Source organism: Hevea brasiliensis, chromosome 16 (genome assembly GCF_030052815.1).
Source record: "Hevea brasiliensis isolate MT/VB/25A 57/8 chromosome 16, ASM3005281v1, whole genome shotgun sequence".
Classification (NCBI taxonomy): domain Eukaryota; kingdom Viridiplantae; phylum Streptophyta; class Magnoliopsida; order Malpighiales; family Euphorbiaceae; genus Hevea; species Hevea brasiliensis.
The window spans coordinates 56,593,133-56,608,795 of NC_079508.1; the positions used below are offsets into that span (position 1 = coordinate 56,593,133).

Here is a 15,663-nt window from a genome sequence, read left to right on the forward strand (position 1 = left end):
ATCACCATATTTCAGCCGATTGGGGAGTAAAGGTAATTAATTTTCTGTACTTTGCCCCTTTTACTCTCTCTCCCTCCCTCCCTCCGCATACGCAAAAACACCTTTTAAAACTAGAACAAAGAAGACAATGATTAGGTGCTTTAGTGACAAGCTGATTAGGTAGTCTACATAGCCAATGATGGAAGTTACAAACGTTCTAAGCCTTGGTTGAAAGCTTGGTGTGAATGCACTGAACAAGAAGACAAGACTAGCAATGCAAGTAACATTTAAACTTGGGGCTTGGTCTGATCCTCATCTTCTTCTATATTTAGAGGGAGCCAAGTAGAACCTGATATAACCGTTCTCAGCAATCTTGTACCCAGCCACAACAGGCGGTTTAACCGTGTTAGACAATGGGGTCGGCTTAGTGAATGTCTTAATGTACCCCAATGCAAATCTGAATGAAACTGGCTTATTCATTTTTATGATTGTTGTTTCTTCTGGCTGTAAGATTATGTTGTTCATATATCAGCAATAGCCATCTTGCAAGTTTCAGCTGTCACCATCTGGAAAGTGGGGACTGGATAGACTAATTTCTACTGCTAGCCAGCTTCTTCAAATTCTCTCTGATTATTTAACACCATATGATAATTCATACAGAACTTCGGGTTTCAAGTTTGGATTTCCATGCTATGGCAAGAAATATGTTATGATTGCTCTTTCTACCCATAGTCATTGCTGGAACTTTTTAGCATAACAAAAATGAATATCAAATAAGCCACTCTTCTCGTTTAGATTGTTTTCTAAAAATTCCCAGAAACACGAGCGTAGCCAAGGCATTGCTGGTATCACTTCCAAACGGTTAAAGCAGAAGGAACATAAACCAGAACTAAGCCACAAATAAGAATGGACTAAAGAAACTTCGTATCTAGTGAAGTCCAAAAATCTTACCACTAAAGAAGCTTTAAGAATTCTACAAACTACAGACTGATTAGGTGTCAACATAGCCAATGATGGAAGTAACAAACGTCCTAAGCCTTAGTTGAAAACTTTAGATGTGAATGCACTGAACAAGAAGACAAGACTAGCAATGCAAGTAACATTTAAACTTGGGGCTTAGTCTCATCCTCGTCTTCTTCTATCTTCGGAGCCAAGTAGAACCTGACATAACCCATCTCAGCAATCTTGTACTCAACCACAACAGGCAGTTCTGAAGACAAGCTGATTGTAACTGTGTTTGACAATGGGGTCGCCTTAGTGAATGAGTTCATATACCTCAATGCAAAGGTCAATGAAACTGGCTCATTCATTTCTATGATTGTTGCTTCTTCTGGCTGTAAGATTAAGTTGCCCATATATCAGCAATAGCCATCTCATGATATTGTCGCATTGCAATCAAAAAGTACACAGCTATTTCAAAATATTGACTATCTAGAAAACTGTAATAATGTTGAACAGCTACTCCAAGTAATTTGCATTTGTAATGATAATAGGTAATAGGAGAATACCTTATCTACTGTCGTATTCTGCCTAACAACAATATTTGCAGTGCCAATATCACCTCTTGTGGAGAACTTTACTCCTTCCTTCGTCACAGAGATCACAACTATGTGCACATATCAACCAAAATATCTAGCAAGTTAGAAGGCACATAAATGAAACAAAGAAGCAACACCTACAGAACTTGTGATAAATATATTTTGACATACCAGTATCACCAATGCTTGCAAGATCTTTACATATTTTTGCAAACTCAGCCGATGGCATCCTGACAATAGCATGATATTCTGCCTCAGGAATTCCCAGGTGCTCGCTGTCAATGTCCATCAGTTTCATCTCAAAGTCCGAAATTTTGTCTTGTGCTTCAATACATTACATAAAGGGAAAACAAACACAAATATCAGTTTCTTGTCTCGTACAGGAATTACACACACAGATAAGTCAAAATTATTACTGATCAGCTAAAGTGGTAATACTCTGTACCAAATGCATTCCCAAACTTATGATTGAATATAAGCTGCTCAAAATTGTGATTGTTACCATAAGAAAACAGATTGTTGTGACTGAATTATCAGATATAAGAACCAAGGGAACTTGACTGAATTATCTAGAATTTATAATTCAAAATGTTACTCTCTTCTTGCATCCCAAGCATTATATTCTAATTTAAATTTTCTTTTCTATTCCCAGGATCATCAAGAGCATAAATTCCTTAATTAGCAAAAAAACCATGCCAAATCAAACAATTATAAACCTAAATCAAGTAGAACTATACTTCAAGAAGACAAGAAAAGCAAACTTCTCTCAACCAAAAACATTAATAAAAAGAGAAGCCCTGAATTTCAACATGTGTGCAAAGAAAAATGCAGATTGTTGATTCCTACACAAGCTAAATCTTAAAAACAAACATATGGAATCAGAAAGCCCATTGACTAATATAACACTCCTAGAGATTCAAACTGATTTATTTTTCTGTTTAAGAAAATATTCCTAGCAAATAAACAATGCGCAATCTTTTTTCAATAACAATCGCCCAATAAATGAATTGAAGTATAAGCTTGAATTAGCAAACACTTCAATTAATCACCAAAAACCTAATTATCTTCTAAAGAAAACATTAAACACATGGATTCTAATCCATGTTCATGCAATCTTGATCATTAGTGAAGATATAATCATATAATTAATACAAATTTTATTGAAAAGCCAGTCCAAATGTACCTTAATTTGCAGAAAATAAGTGCTCCATTTCTTGATTGATTTGAGAGTTTCTAAAGACTAAGAACCAAGCCAAAAATGCACACATGGTTGCATTTTCCTTTACCATACTTTATTGCTCTGTATTGGTTCTCTATTATTAGTGTCTTCAAGAGGAGTTTACTCTCTTTTCGTAAGTCTCATTAACAGGTGCAAGGAATTTTACTCTTTTTTCTTTTACATTCAGGAAATGTGGCCACCTTTGGCCAATATAATTATGCATGGCAGTGGCACGTATGGTAGTTACATGCGGTTAGGATTTTTTTTTTTTTACCAAAATTGATGAATCGGGGTTGACCCACGTGGGTGACTCAATCCCAAATTCTTTCATCTTAACCAAAGCCCTAAATTCCTTAAGAAAACCCAGATCACAAAACAAACAAATGACACTAGAAAGTATCACAAAATAATCAAAGAAAAAGCCAGTCAAAACAGCAAGACCATAATCCCCATAAACCCTAAATAATCCACAAAAAAGAATAAATAAAAGATTAAAGAACAGATAAAATTGAAAAACAACATACTAGGACTTTCAAACATGAAAGTGACGGTATCACTGCCATCGTCACCCTTGATGGTGATGATGTCATCAGCTCCAGAGCACTTCAACATCTTAGACATGTTATTGAGATTCATGCCCATGGAAATGTTACGGTCACAGCGATAGTGCTCAAAACCCTCCGATCTGAGGAGGAGAGCCACCAAAGCGACATGGCTTGAATCCATGGCCTGAAGAGAGAACCCCGTGGAAGAGCAATCGAAGTTGGCATCATTGACCAAGTCCTTGATTGCCTCAAGCACCTTCTTCAGAAGGGATCCTTGAACCAGCCTCAGCTCCAGCATCTTCTCCTATTTCAGGTGTCAGATTAGGTTTAGGTACAGAGATTTGTTTTCAGAGAAGCAAAGGGCGAGGGAAAGATTGTGAGGCTTGTAAGAGTGGGAATCGTTTAAAAAGAAGCGCGATTGGGATTGGGCGGGATTCATTAGGATTTACCTTTGTTTCCCGCCACCAAACGGTATACCATCAATGAGGGGGGAAGGATTGTATAGAGCAGTTAGAAATTTTTTTATCATGCACCCGTTTTCCAGACGGCAAGGGGCCTAATGGATATTTTGTTTAGGGCTAAAGCGATAATTTACTATTTTTATATGAATTTTCTTTTTCCTTTTATTTTTAATTTCGCTTTGAAATCTATTAGTTTTAAAAATAATTTTAATATTATTAGAATATAGAGTATTAATTTTATCTAATTTTTTATATCTAATAAAAATAATGAAAAATAATTTCTTATGGAAAAATGTAATATTCAATAAGTTGTAAATATTAATACAGGATTATTGAAATTGTTTTTAAAGTTGTTATTATTAAGTTTGAATAATTAATTTATTATAAAAAAGTTTTAATAATAATTAAAAAATTGTAAAGATATTTTGAGAATATTATAAATATAAGGTCACATTTAATTTTTTTTTTTAAATAATTTATACATAAAAAATATTTTTTATGAAAAATATTTTTTTAAAAAATATATTATTAATTATGTGGTTTGTAAATTTTAATAAAATTATTTGAATTTAAAAAATTAAAAATAATTTTCTTAAAAATAAAAATTATTTTCTTAAAAGAATAATTTAATTTTTTAATTAAAAAAATATTTTTTATTAACTAATTTTTTTTTAAATTTAAAATAAACATTAAAAAAAAGTATATTGGAGTAATGAAGCCTATGAAAAATAATTAGTAACTAATTAATAATAACATGTGAACTGTGACGAAGAAACAGAAGCAGCTCATAATATAATCACAAGATCAGGAACATTGCAGTAGAAGACGAGCAACAGCAAGCAGTGAAAAACCCAGCTACCTTCACACAACCTTCGATGGCTAGCCATTAGCCAATTGAAAGCTGTATTTTCATGTCCCTTTTCTTCATATTCTCTCTTTCTCTCCTCTTTTTAAAACCCTGGATTTTTCTCTCTCTCTTTTCTTCGCTTACTCAACTCATAATTGCCCAATCCTCTTCTTCTCTCCTCATGGCAGATCTCAAGCCCAAATCTGAGATTTCCTTCGCTGAAGTCTTCCTCTGCAGTGCCTTCGCCGCTTGTTTTGCCGAGGTGTCAACTCTCTTCTTCTTTCTATTTCTTGCCATTTGATTTTTAGATTTATATTGAATTTCTACTTGTCCCTTTTAGTGCTTTATGGTGATTTGTTGGGAATCATAATTTTGGGATTTTTCTTGTTTCCGTTTTGGTAGCTGCTTTTATTTTTCGTCTTTGATTATCTAAGAGTCTTCTCTCTGACTGTTTGGAATGCATTTTGGGGTTTTATAAATGAAAGCTGACCATGACATTTTGAATGCTTATTGCAACATCTAAATTGATAGGCTCCATTTCTAGTGGAACATAGGTCATATTTTATTGTACACTTAAGTTGATTGAACGTAATTTGGGTCAGAAATGGAAGCGTAAGAATGTTTTTATTGTTTCATCTTCGTATCTAGCCTCCTATCTGTTACTGATGGGCTGCAGCTTTAGTTAACTTGATTTTGTAGTTTTGGGACTCACGAATATGCCTTTATCTCAGTCATTTGAAAGTGTAGTTCATAGGAATGAATTAGTAGATTTGAAAGTAGAAAGTATAGACATTGCAGTCTTAAATCTCAACTACTTATCGAGCAGCATTTCAGCATGTGTTGTGAGATTAAAATAGCTCATACGGGCTTTTAATTGCTAGAATAGTTATAATTTGTTTTGCTAGAGTAGCTGATTACATTTGCTCGATCTGTTTCCTTTTCATTCTTTCTTTCTCCAGATCTTGTTTACTATTATCATTTTTTATGTCTGTTGTGCTCCTGGGTTTTACAGTTCTGTACCATTCCTCTGGACACTGCCAAAGTTAGGCTTCAGCTCCAACGCAAAGCTTCTACTGGGGATGGAGTAATACCCAAATATGGGGGTTTATTGGGTACTGTGGCTACTATTGCTAGGGAAGAAGGTTTAGCAGCACTTTGGAAGGGCATCACTGCAGGATTACATCGCCAGTTCATTTATGGAGGTTTAAGGATTGGATTATATGAACCTGTATGTCTTCAGTAAATTCCATCAATGGACGTTATTAATTGTTGATAGACATTGACATCTTCGCACAAATTGCATGTTGGATAGGTTAAAACATTTTTGGTTGGCAGTGATTTTGTTGGAGATATTCCTTTATACCAGAAGATACTTGCAGCTTTTATAACAGGTAAACACATTTGGCATATGTCTTGACTGTTCTGAATTGTGTTAAACAATGGTCACTTCTCACTTTCCTCTTTTCTGTCATTAAGTGGAAACTAGATATTTATCTTGTCAACTTATTAGAAAATCCTTCACATTGAACAGGTGCTATAGCAATTGCAGTTGCTAATCCAACTGATCTTGTTAAAGTGCGGCTGCAAGCTGAAGGAAAATCACCAAGTGGTGTGCCTAGGCGATATGCTGGAGCTTTGGATGCTTATTCTACCATAGTGAGACAGGCTAGTTTCCTACAACGCAGTAGTCATTTTATTGCTAGTAATTCATGTTTTTGCAATTATGTCCTATCCTTTTAATTGTAGCAATTTCGTTATAGTTTCTGAGGTTAGTTATAACCATGTCCAACGGTGAAAATTTGAAGTCTAGGGAGCTTACAACTTGGACAATAATATTATTTTTTAAATTGTGGGACCCAACCTAAAATTTTCAAAAATAATACTTTAATTGAATTATGTGGGTTCCTCAATTTAAAATTAATATTTTCATCATCGTCAATTGCCACGTAAGCACCCCTAACTCAATTATGACCATTGGGCAAATTTACAACTAACCTTTAAAATAGGGACAAAATTAATAAATTAAAAGGATGATTGTAACTTAATTGCAAAAACTATAAAGGTTTGCCTTTTTTTCCTCTAGGCCTAGTATATTTATGCTTTAATCTTTTTAAAGTAGGAAGGACTAGGTGCCTTGTGGACTGGACTTGGACCCAACATAGCACGAAATGCTATTATAAATGCTGCTGAACTAGCCAGTTATGATCAAGTGAAACAGGTAAAACCTAGTGTTTAGTTTTAAGTTGCAGTTTTATTTATTGTTGAAATGGCCTGTGGCTATATAATTGCTCAGCGGCATCCTAATCTAGTTATAGTTATGCAGACAATTTTGCAAATTCCTGGGTTCATGGACAATGTTTTTACTCATCTCCTAGCTGGTCTCGGTGCAGGGTTTTTTGCAGTCTGTATTGGTTCTCCCATTGATGTGGTAAGTTTCCTTTGTCCACTTGCTTGTAAATCTGGCCAATAAATAGTAGTAGCTAAAAAAAAGTCAACATTATCTTCATCGTTGCTTATAGCCATAATTCTACTTTTCTATGGGCTTTGTTTCTTTTTGCTAAGACCATTTTTAGTGATAAGCCTATTGAATAGGCATTGTTCTAAAAGTTATTGAAACAATAATCATAGTATTGAAATGATAATGAAGCTGGTAAGATATTTTGCTATTGTTGCAATTGACTTTATTCAGAACTCACGAGTGACCATTGATGTTTATCTGACATTTTGGCAGTGTTTGGTTTGCTTTGAAAATAGGAATGGAATGCAATTCTTGAAATAGAATTGTTTTTTTTGTTCGGTTCACAAGGAACCAAAATAATTTATGATATTTTTGCATCTAAATAGTTTGAACTTATATTAAAATAGCATCCATTTCATTATTTCCATAATAAACTTGGAATAAGGTTCTTGAAATTTAGACATGTCCATTTTCATTCCATTTCCAAAATAAACCCGACATGCCCTTGCATAATCTAGAGAATTCAGCACAGGAATAACAAAGGTTGTATTGTGTCACTGGAGTTTGTGTTACAAATTCTTTACATTTTGATTATATTTTGCAATTCTATAGACTTTTTGATGAATGGTGGTGACGTAGTCATTCAATACTGGATTGGATGCTGTGCATGTTGTGTTCCAGGTGAAATCTAGAATGATGGGAGACTCATCGTACAAAAGCACTCTTGACTGTTTCATCAAGACACTGAAGAATGAGGTAGCTAACTGTTAACTTGGTCTAAGTTTTCATCTGGGTTCCTTCCATACCGTGTGCTATGCTGACATTTAGCTGTACTAATTTAAATAGCAGTTGAAGATTCAAAGCTGATATTGGGAACTTCTAACTCTTTGATGTTTCTGTAATTTCCAGAAACTGTATAGGAAGTTGTTTAACCTGCTTTATCATTACCTGCTTTATCATTACAAATTATCATGTCCATGGTTAACTTTGTTTTCCCTATTAATCTCACTCCTTTTTAACCCAAGTTTCTTAAAAATTTTTGTTTATTCAACTGTTCTTAGTGGATTGAAGGGGAATCAATGTCTAATATTATATGAGAACCAATGGAAACACTACCTTGATTATGTTGGTAGTGACTTGCAGCCACTATGCACTGCAGGGGTTTTCTGCCTTTTATAAGGGCTTCCTCCCAAATTTTGGTCGTCTGGGATCTTGGAATGTCATTATGTTTTTGACTCTTGAGCAGGTAAGATTTGCACATTTTGTCTTTAACTTTTGGTGTTATCCTTTTAGAATTTTGTGTAGTTGTTTCATTTTTGCTTCGTTCATTGGTTTGAATTCTGTGGTTGTATTGCGCATTCCTCAGGGTAAGATATTTTCAAAGGGTTAAAAAAAATGCTTGAGTTTAAAATATTTTCTTTTCAGTGTAGAAAACTGTTATTTATACTTTATTGTACTTTAGGATATTTTAAGTTCTAAGTATGTTGGATGCGACAATGCAAGTTTTTTTTTTTTTTTGAGAATTTCAATATTCCACTGTTCCATTGGTATGTCACTATGATGATCTTAGCTTAGGTTTACTTATGTGTTAGGGATGCATTTGGTTCCACACTGTTTTATGTTTGTGATGGTGAAAGTACTATTCCTGAACCTTTTTCATTGACCATTTCATATGAAATCAAGGATTTAACTATTTATGTTCTTTAAAAAAGGATTTAACTATTTATATTGGCTGTAATACTATGATGATATTAGCTTAAATTCACTTCTGTGTTTGGCATGGACACTTTCCACTTGCTGTTTTATATTTGTGCTGGAGAAAGTACTACTTGCTGTATGATTTTCTTTGGCCATTTCATGGGACATCAAAGGTTTTCGATGTTTTCTTTTGGCTCAAACCGCTCGTAGAAGCCATCCTGTTTACTGCCAACCATGAGAAGGCTTATTCTTATTTACTTGGTTATTGCAGGTGAAAAGAATATTCACAAGAGAAATATATTATGACTAGTGATAAGTTTAGTAAGCAAGAAGACATGCATCTGTTTGGTATTCTGCCTCTTCAACTATTGGAGATTTTTCCACCAAAAATAAGGTTCAGTGCTCATATTCTTTCCACTTGGTTACAGTGAGAAATATCTTCATATGATAGACACAGGCTAGATTTCGTTAAAGTTATCCTTCCATGGGATCACAAGTTTCTTTCTCCCAATTCAATCTGAAAGCATCACTATGTCATCATCTTATTTGCATTTCAAACTCAATCCAAAAGCGGCACTATATCCTCACATGTTCTTTTGAATGATTCAAACCCTATGTTTTTGAGGGCTATTTATACAAGTACCACCCATTCTTGTAATATTGTGTAACCCTTGCTCAAATGGATCTAATTGCCCTGCATCTGTATGGAACCCGGTTAATGGTTGGGTAATTCATTCTCTCAACTCATTTTTCATATATTCATTTTTAAGCTCTTTGAAGTTTTATTCTTCAATTGTTTATCATCGGGTCCCTATTCTTCAATGGTGTGCTATCATGTGAAAAAACAAATTCAATTAAAGGATTTTAAGAATATGTTCAATGACATGAATAAAAACAATGACAAATTCATTAGTGGTGATTTATAAAATATATTAAAAAAATTGCACTGCTTTTTTACCATGGAAAATGTAGTGCATTCAACCTTTGAATATTCATCTGTTTGAGTAATACAGTTTAGAATATCAATGTAAATTTTAAATTTCTTTTTCCAAATTATCATTGATGAATTTCTTTTCTTCTTTTTTTTTTTTTTTCTCTATTGTTAAATGTCCATAAATTGTGAAATTTATGAACTAGTACTTAATTGAAGAATAAGAACTAAATAGACGAATCTTGAATCTGAACTGCTATTGTTTCAAGCAATAATCATACTTCCTGAAGCACGAATGTTTTTTCAGAGGCTTGGAAGTGTAGAACACAAACAAACTTGATGGATGTATAATATGTTCGAAATAGCCTTGTGGATTTTGACAGCAGGCCGCGAATCCCATCCCCAACAAAACAACACGCTGCTTAGCATCCGTAACCTATCATCCCTATAGCCAAATTGTCCATTACATACTACCGCACAGAAATTACATTCATCAACCGAAATCCGAAAAAACTCATGTCCTGGGCACTAGATAAACCCTAGCCTTGATGACTGATCCATTTCCAAGCTTGAACCCAGGACTAACAGGGAACCCCACAATCTGACCAGCTGGAATTCGGCCACTAGAAAATTTCACTACACTCTCCATATATCGTGGATGAAACTCAGCTCCCCTAGATGCCTCAAACTGATTTGGTGCAGGGTCGAGTGAGAATGCCAGCAAGTGAAGCAACCAAATAGCTTTGGCTAGCCCCAAGAACTCACCATAAAACTGACTCCTTGGATGGCTACCAGCCAATACTTGCTGTCTCTGCTCCAAGTTTCCAAACAATGACTGCTCCATTTTTGGATGAACAATGGCAACATACTTCCTGAAGCAGAATTTGCCAAAGTGACAAGTTGGCAAGATTCCAAGAAGCTCAATAGGGTCCATTGCTTTCATGTCTCGGTACTGAGTAAAGCAGTCACGGCGGAACTGGTCTGGATTTAGAAGCGAGGAGAGGCTACCATCCATGTAGAAGGTCTCGTGGTCGAAGCCCTGGAAGATTTTTTGAGAAATATAGGACTCCAGAGCATACTTGGCGTGGTGGGTTACAATGGTGGTGGCGATGGCGGTAGTGTGGTTGTTGATAGCGTTATTTTCAGTGGTCGCAGCAGCGGCTTCAATGGAGCGGACAGCAGCAGCAATGTCCCAGTGGGCAGTGCGCATGAGGGACAAGAGAAGAGATGTAAAGGACTTTGAAGTCTCTTTCACCTGGCTCATCGCTGCTTCAAAAAGATCTGGTGCTGGTGCTGCAGCAAGTGTTACAAGTAATTGAATTACAGATATATCCCCAATTATTTTCAAAAGTAACCTTTTTATTTGAGTCCATAATAGTCATTTCGAAGATAAAGCAAATACATGGAAGTCGAAGAAAGTACCTTGAGCAGCTTGACTGCAGCTGACCTTCCTCTTTGACTGGAACCTCCCTTTCTTTCCATTCCCATTGCTCAGGCTGGGGCTAAGGTTCTTCAGCTTATCCTTCAAATTCTCCACCTCCAATTCCCTTGACTTCACCTCCCTCTTCAGCTCCTCCACCGCAGCCTCATACGGCGCCACCACCTCCCTCAACATCCCCAATCCTCCGCCAACATCAATTCTCTTTCTTCCTCCATGGCCACCAATACTAACCCGCCTCCTAAACCTCTCTCTCAAAACACCCAGCCTCCTTAGCTCCCCCACTACCGTCACGTCAGCCACCCTCATCCTCTCCGGGTCCCACGGGCAATGCGCCTCTTGTAAACTAACATATGCTTTCTTCATCGCCGAGATAGAATCGAAAACTTCGTTCATTAGCATCTCCATTTCCATCACTCTCTCAATAGCCACCATTCCGCTCTTGTTCTTCTCCTGATCCCAACCTTTAAAACTCCCTTTCTTCTCTTCCATCTCCTCATCCACATCTTCCTCCTCTTCTTCCTTAAAGTCCTCCCGCTCGTCAGTCTCGTACTCATACCTTTCTCTCACGTCCCCGGCTACATTTCCGGAATCATGCCTGCTGGCCGCAAGTGGGTGGAGCAAACAGGAAGCCGCCACTCGTTGGATTAGGTCGGAGAAATTTGATACCTTGTTAGCCATTTCTCCTTTCTTCTTTGGCTTCACCTCTCCCTGGCTGCAAAATTCACAAAAAGAAGTGAGGGTGCGCAGGATAGTGATACCGTTCAACATAAAATACACAAACTTGACAATATAATTAAGTGTTGAGAGGTTAGACCTGGGAATGTGATTAGATCGGAGAGTGAATCTCGAATGCTTGACGACCACTGGATCTTTGTCGAAAGGAAAAGAGTACAACAAGCCAAGGTCGTTGCCTTCAATCTCGAGTTCACTCCGGTGACCCTGTTGCTTCTTCTTCTTCCTCCTGGGGCACCGGAAAATGGGTTATCAGTCATCAATGACTCAGAAGCGGTATTACGTTCACCAGTGAGCCAGTAATTGCAAGATTCAGTGAAATCAGTGGAGTTTGTGTTAAGGGAAGAAGAGAGCGTGTGTGCGCGTAGGTATGAGTGGAGGAATATATGTTTGGACTCTGGGTGTACATTAGATATAAACTCGCTGTCTGGGTCGTATACGTGTGTGAAATGAGTTACGATCTACGAAAATGCCACCCACATCAGGATAATGCGCAGCTTCCATCACCTAGTTAATGGTCGTCACGTGGACGGGGGATGGTCGTCTACGTCACGCTTCCAAGTTTTCAACTCCACAAACTATTTCTTTTTATATTTTGACAAAAAAAAAGAAATTATTATTATTTATATAGTAAGTGAACGTATAAATATTATTTTTCTATTGCAATTAATAGTATTATGTATGCTTTTTTGCACCTTATTTTTTACAAAAATAATTTATTTATATTAAGATTAATTAAGGGATGTTTATAATTTTTTTTTATTTTATAGTTATATTTTACTTATTTAATTTTGTTAATTTAATTTATAAATTGTGAATTTTATTTCAAATATATTTCAAATTTTCATGTTTATAGACAGGTTTGTTTGTTTCGATATATTGAAAAATTACTAAGAAATAAAAATACATTCGTTTCTTAGAAGGTAATCTAATGAGCCCTAGATGGTCTCTGGATCCCCTCTAGTCTATAATCTCTATTACTGATCTTCATTTCTGTTATATTTTGCCTTTTCCAAGATCCTCCATTGTTTGTAGAGTAGATAAATTTTTGAAATATGTTTATTCATCATTCTTTTTTTTATAGCAGTATTAATAATTATGAAACGAAAAAAAAAAAACGTTCTAAAACTCTTCTACACAGTGATAGACGCGTTATTATTTAGAAATAATGAGGTATCATGCATTTAAATTTATTAACTCAGTTTTGCTTGCAACAATTTAAATTTAAGTGTTTTTAGTGTGTTTCACTCACTATTTAAATATTTTTAAAATTTATTCTTAAATATTTTAAAAAATTTTAAAAATATAAATATTACTTTTTTTAAAAAAATTTAATTAAAATAAATATTCCTCTCTATGTCTATTTTCAACCAATCTCAATTGAAAATTAAAATTTTAGGATCTTGTGGCACTCTCAAATCTTCCATGGCACTTTCAAGATCTACCAACGTTTCGAAGCTTTTCGCCGAGCTCTACACCTGCAGATCTTTCTTTGCACCACTCAATCATTCTGCGCTGCACGGGACAACGATTCCGACCAACTAAGGTCACTATGTAATGTTATTTCGATATTCCATTGAGAAAATGGAGAGGATCTCGTGGAAAGACCAACAAGCAAGGATTACGTTGAGAAAATTGGCCGATAATCACGATGTAATCGGTAAGTTAGGTAGTATTTAATAGTTCTTTTCTGGTTTCTTTCATGTTGCACAAATCTTAAACCTCCCCTCTTTATTCTCCTGTACTTACATATATATTTAGAAGAAATGGAATGCGCAGGAGAAGAGACCAGGGAAGAAGGGTTGAGAAGAGAGAGAGAGAGGGAATCGGGCGGCGAGTAAGAAATAGATAGAGGGAGGAGAGAAAATATACATGAAGGTAGTGTTATTTTTTTTTGAGAGTGTAAATAATTTTAACTTTTTAATATTGAAAGGGCAAATTGAAATAATCATCTTAAATTCAAGTATGCTCAGCAAAACAATGGCATATATGCATACACTTCATTCTCATTAAATATAATTAAAATAAAATTAATAATTTATGGGCTAATTTAATAATAATAATAGAAAAGTATTGAATATAATCAAAACAATTACAAATTTTAAGACATAATATATCACTAATTACAGGAAATAATATGATCCTGTTATTAAAAACATTATTAACAAAATAAAAACAAAGTCATTTATTAATTAGTCTAATTTCTTAAAGTTTCACTCAATTAAGAACTATAATAGAATGAAATATCCTATAGATTTAACAAATTTATTAAAAATTCCATACTAATGGGTGAGTCAGTATATTTCTATTCGATACCTCTTAGCTCGAAAACCAATTGATATACACTAAATTAATTGGTTAAATTTTAAGTTATATAAATATAATTATAAAATATATTAAGAGAATGATTAGTGCATGAGATTGCAAGAAAGAAACTGCAGATTAATTAAGAGAAGAAGAAAAAAAAGAATTAACAGCAAGCTAAAAAAGAAGTGTTAATAATCAGATTAGAAACCTTTAAACAAAGTTAATTACGATATGATTACCTTGAATTGTTGGAATGCATGGAACAAAGCAACATACTGGAGAACATAATCCTTAGCAGATCGCACAGAGAGAGAAGACGAGAGAGTGAGAGAGAGATGATAGAAATTAACGAACAGGGAGATAAATAAAATAAAATTAATGCATGTGCATTTATGTAAAGTTGTTGTTGAAAGCAGAACAGCCGAGCCGAGCATGACAGCTGATGTTCATTTACCAACAAGACAAAAGCAAGATGTTCGATTCGATAAGGATCACCTTGAGTTTTCTATATTCTCATCCTCACTTTAGTCACTAGCTACTCCTTCCCCTTCTATTTTACTGAATTTGGCATCCAATTTCCTCATATTTTACGTTATAAATATTATTTTTCTTTTTTACTATATTTCTTGTATATATTGGAACTTGCTAGCTATCGAAGGATAGGATTAGAAATAACCAATATTTTTCTTTATTTTTTAATTAATTATTTTTCATAGTTAAGTTGGAGTTAAATATCTCACAAATTTTAGATTGGATTGAGATTTCTTACATGATTTTTTAATCTTGTATATTTAATTATGTGTTTTAATTATCATGTTTCTCGACATATATTATTAAAGTCTAATTATATTTTTATATATCGCTACATCAATAATTTGATTGTGCTGGCCTAACCCATATTATTAACAGGGATATTAAAGATTATAAAAGATTAAACTTTGATATGATATATTTGGGTCTTACCACTTAAAAATTTAGGTTTTTAGATTGAATTAAGTGGGTTGAATGTATGGTTTTCACGTCTTAATGATGAAGCAAGCAACCATATCTTTACATTAAAGTTTATATAGTTATTGTCCCTTGTATGACTAATCAAGAAGCAAAGACTTATCTCTTACAAAAAAAATCAAAGAATCAGTTAGTTATTAGCTGTTTGATAATATTAGATGTTTTAATAACTATTGATCATTTTATTAGATATTAGTTGTTTTTATTAATAATTAATTATTAAATATTAATTATTTATATAATTATTTAAAGTAAATATTTTCGATAAAAATAATTGTTAAATTAATTATTAAATATAAAAATATTAATATCGTATTTTTTATTTAAAAATATTAAACACAACTTTTAAAAGGTAGGAATGATCATAATTACTTTCTCAACTTCTAATAATCACTAACATAAACATTTATACCATATAACAATATAAATGAAAAAGGTAAAAACACTAAATATTACCTTAAAAATCATTATCGAACAGAGTAAAAGAATATATATATTT

The 15,663-nt window shown here is 34.1% G+C and overlaps 4 protein-coding genes across 4 annotated transcripts; 1 reads left to right on the forward strand and 3 right to left on the reverse strand.

Annotated features, from left to right (window-relative positions):
* Positions 1-746: 746 nt before the first annotated feature.
* On the reverse strand, positions 747-3,771 carry LOC110666331 (proliferating cell nuclear antigen). Its single transcript, XM_021826773.2, has 4 exons — positions 3,261-3,771; positions 1,689-1,841; positions 1,488-1,585; positions 747-1,313 (listed from the first exon to the last, which is right to left on the reverse strand). The coding sequence occupies exons 1-4, from the start codon at positions 3,577-3,579 to the stop codon at positions 1,083-1,085; spliced, it is 801 nt and encodes a 266-aa protein (XP_021682465.1). The 5' UTR covers positions 3,580-3,771; the 3' UTR covers positions 747-1,082.
* Positions 3,772-4,495: 724 nt separating this feature from the next.
* Positions 4,496-9,501, forward strand: LOC110666333 (mitochondrial uncoupling protein 2). Its single transcript, XM_021826777.2, has 9 exons — positions 4,496-4,851; positions 5,602-5,817; positions 5,902-5,980; positions 6,121-6,254; positions 6,709-6,807; positions 6,913-7,017; positions 7,729-7,803; positions 8,207-8,293; positions 9,017-9,501. The coding sequence occupies exons 1-9, from the start codon at positions 4,654-4,656 to the stop codon at positions 9,053-9,055; spliced, it is 1,032 nt and encodes a 343-aa protein (XP_021682469.2). The 5' UTR covers positions 4,496-4,653; the 3' UTR covers positions 9,056-9,501.
* A 407-nt stretch (positions 9,502-9,908) lies between these two features.
* Positions 9,909-11,048, reverse strand: LOC131174403 (protein GRAVITROPIC IN THE LIGHT 1-like; the record flags this gene model as incomplete). The annotated part of the gene is made up of 1 exon (XM_058137448.1): positions 9,909-11,048. A coding segment is annotated over one exon (858 nt), but the record flags the coding sequence as incomplete, so codon positions are not given.
* On the reverse strand, positions 9,909-14,523 carry LOC110666332 (protein GRAVITROPIC IN THE LIGHT 1). Its single transcript, XM_058137447.1, has 3 exons — positions 14,396-14,523; positions 11,932-12,078; positions 9,909-11,829 (listed from the first exon to the last, which is right to left on the reverse strand). Exons 1-3 carry the CDS (start codon positions 14,440-14,442, stop codon positions 11,055-11,057), a joined length of 969 nt encoding a protein of 322 aa, XP_057993430.1. The 5' UTR covers positions 14,443-14,523; the 3' UTR covers positions 9,909-11,054.
* Between the last annotated feature and the right edge of the window lie 1,140 nt (positions 14,524-15,663).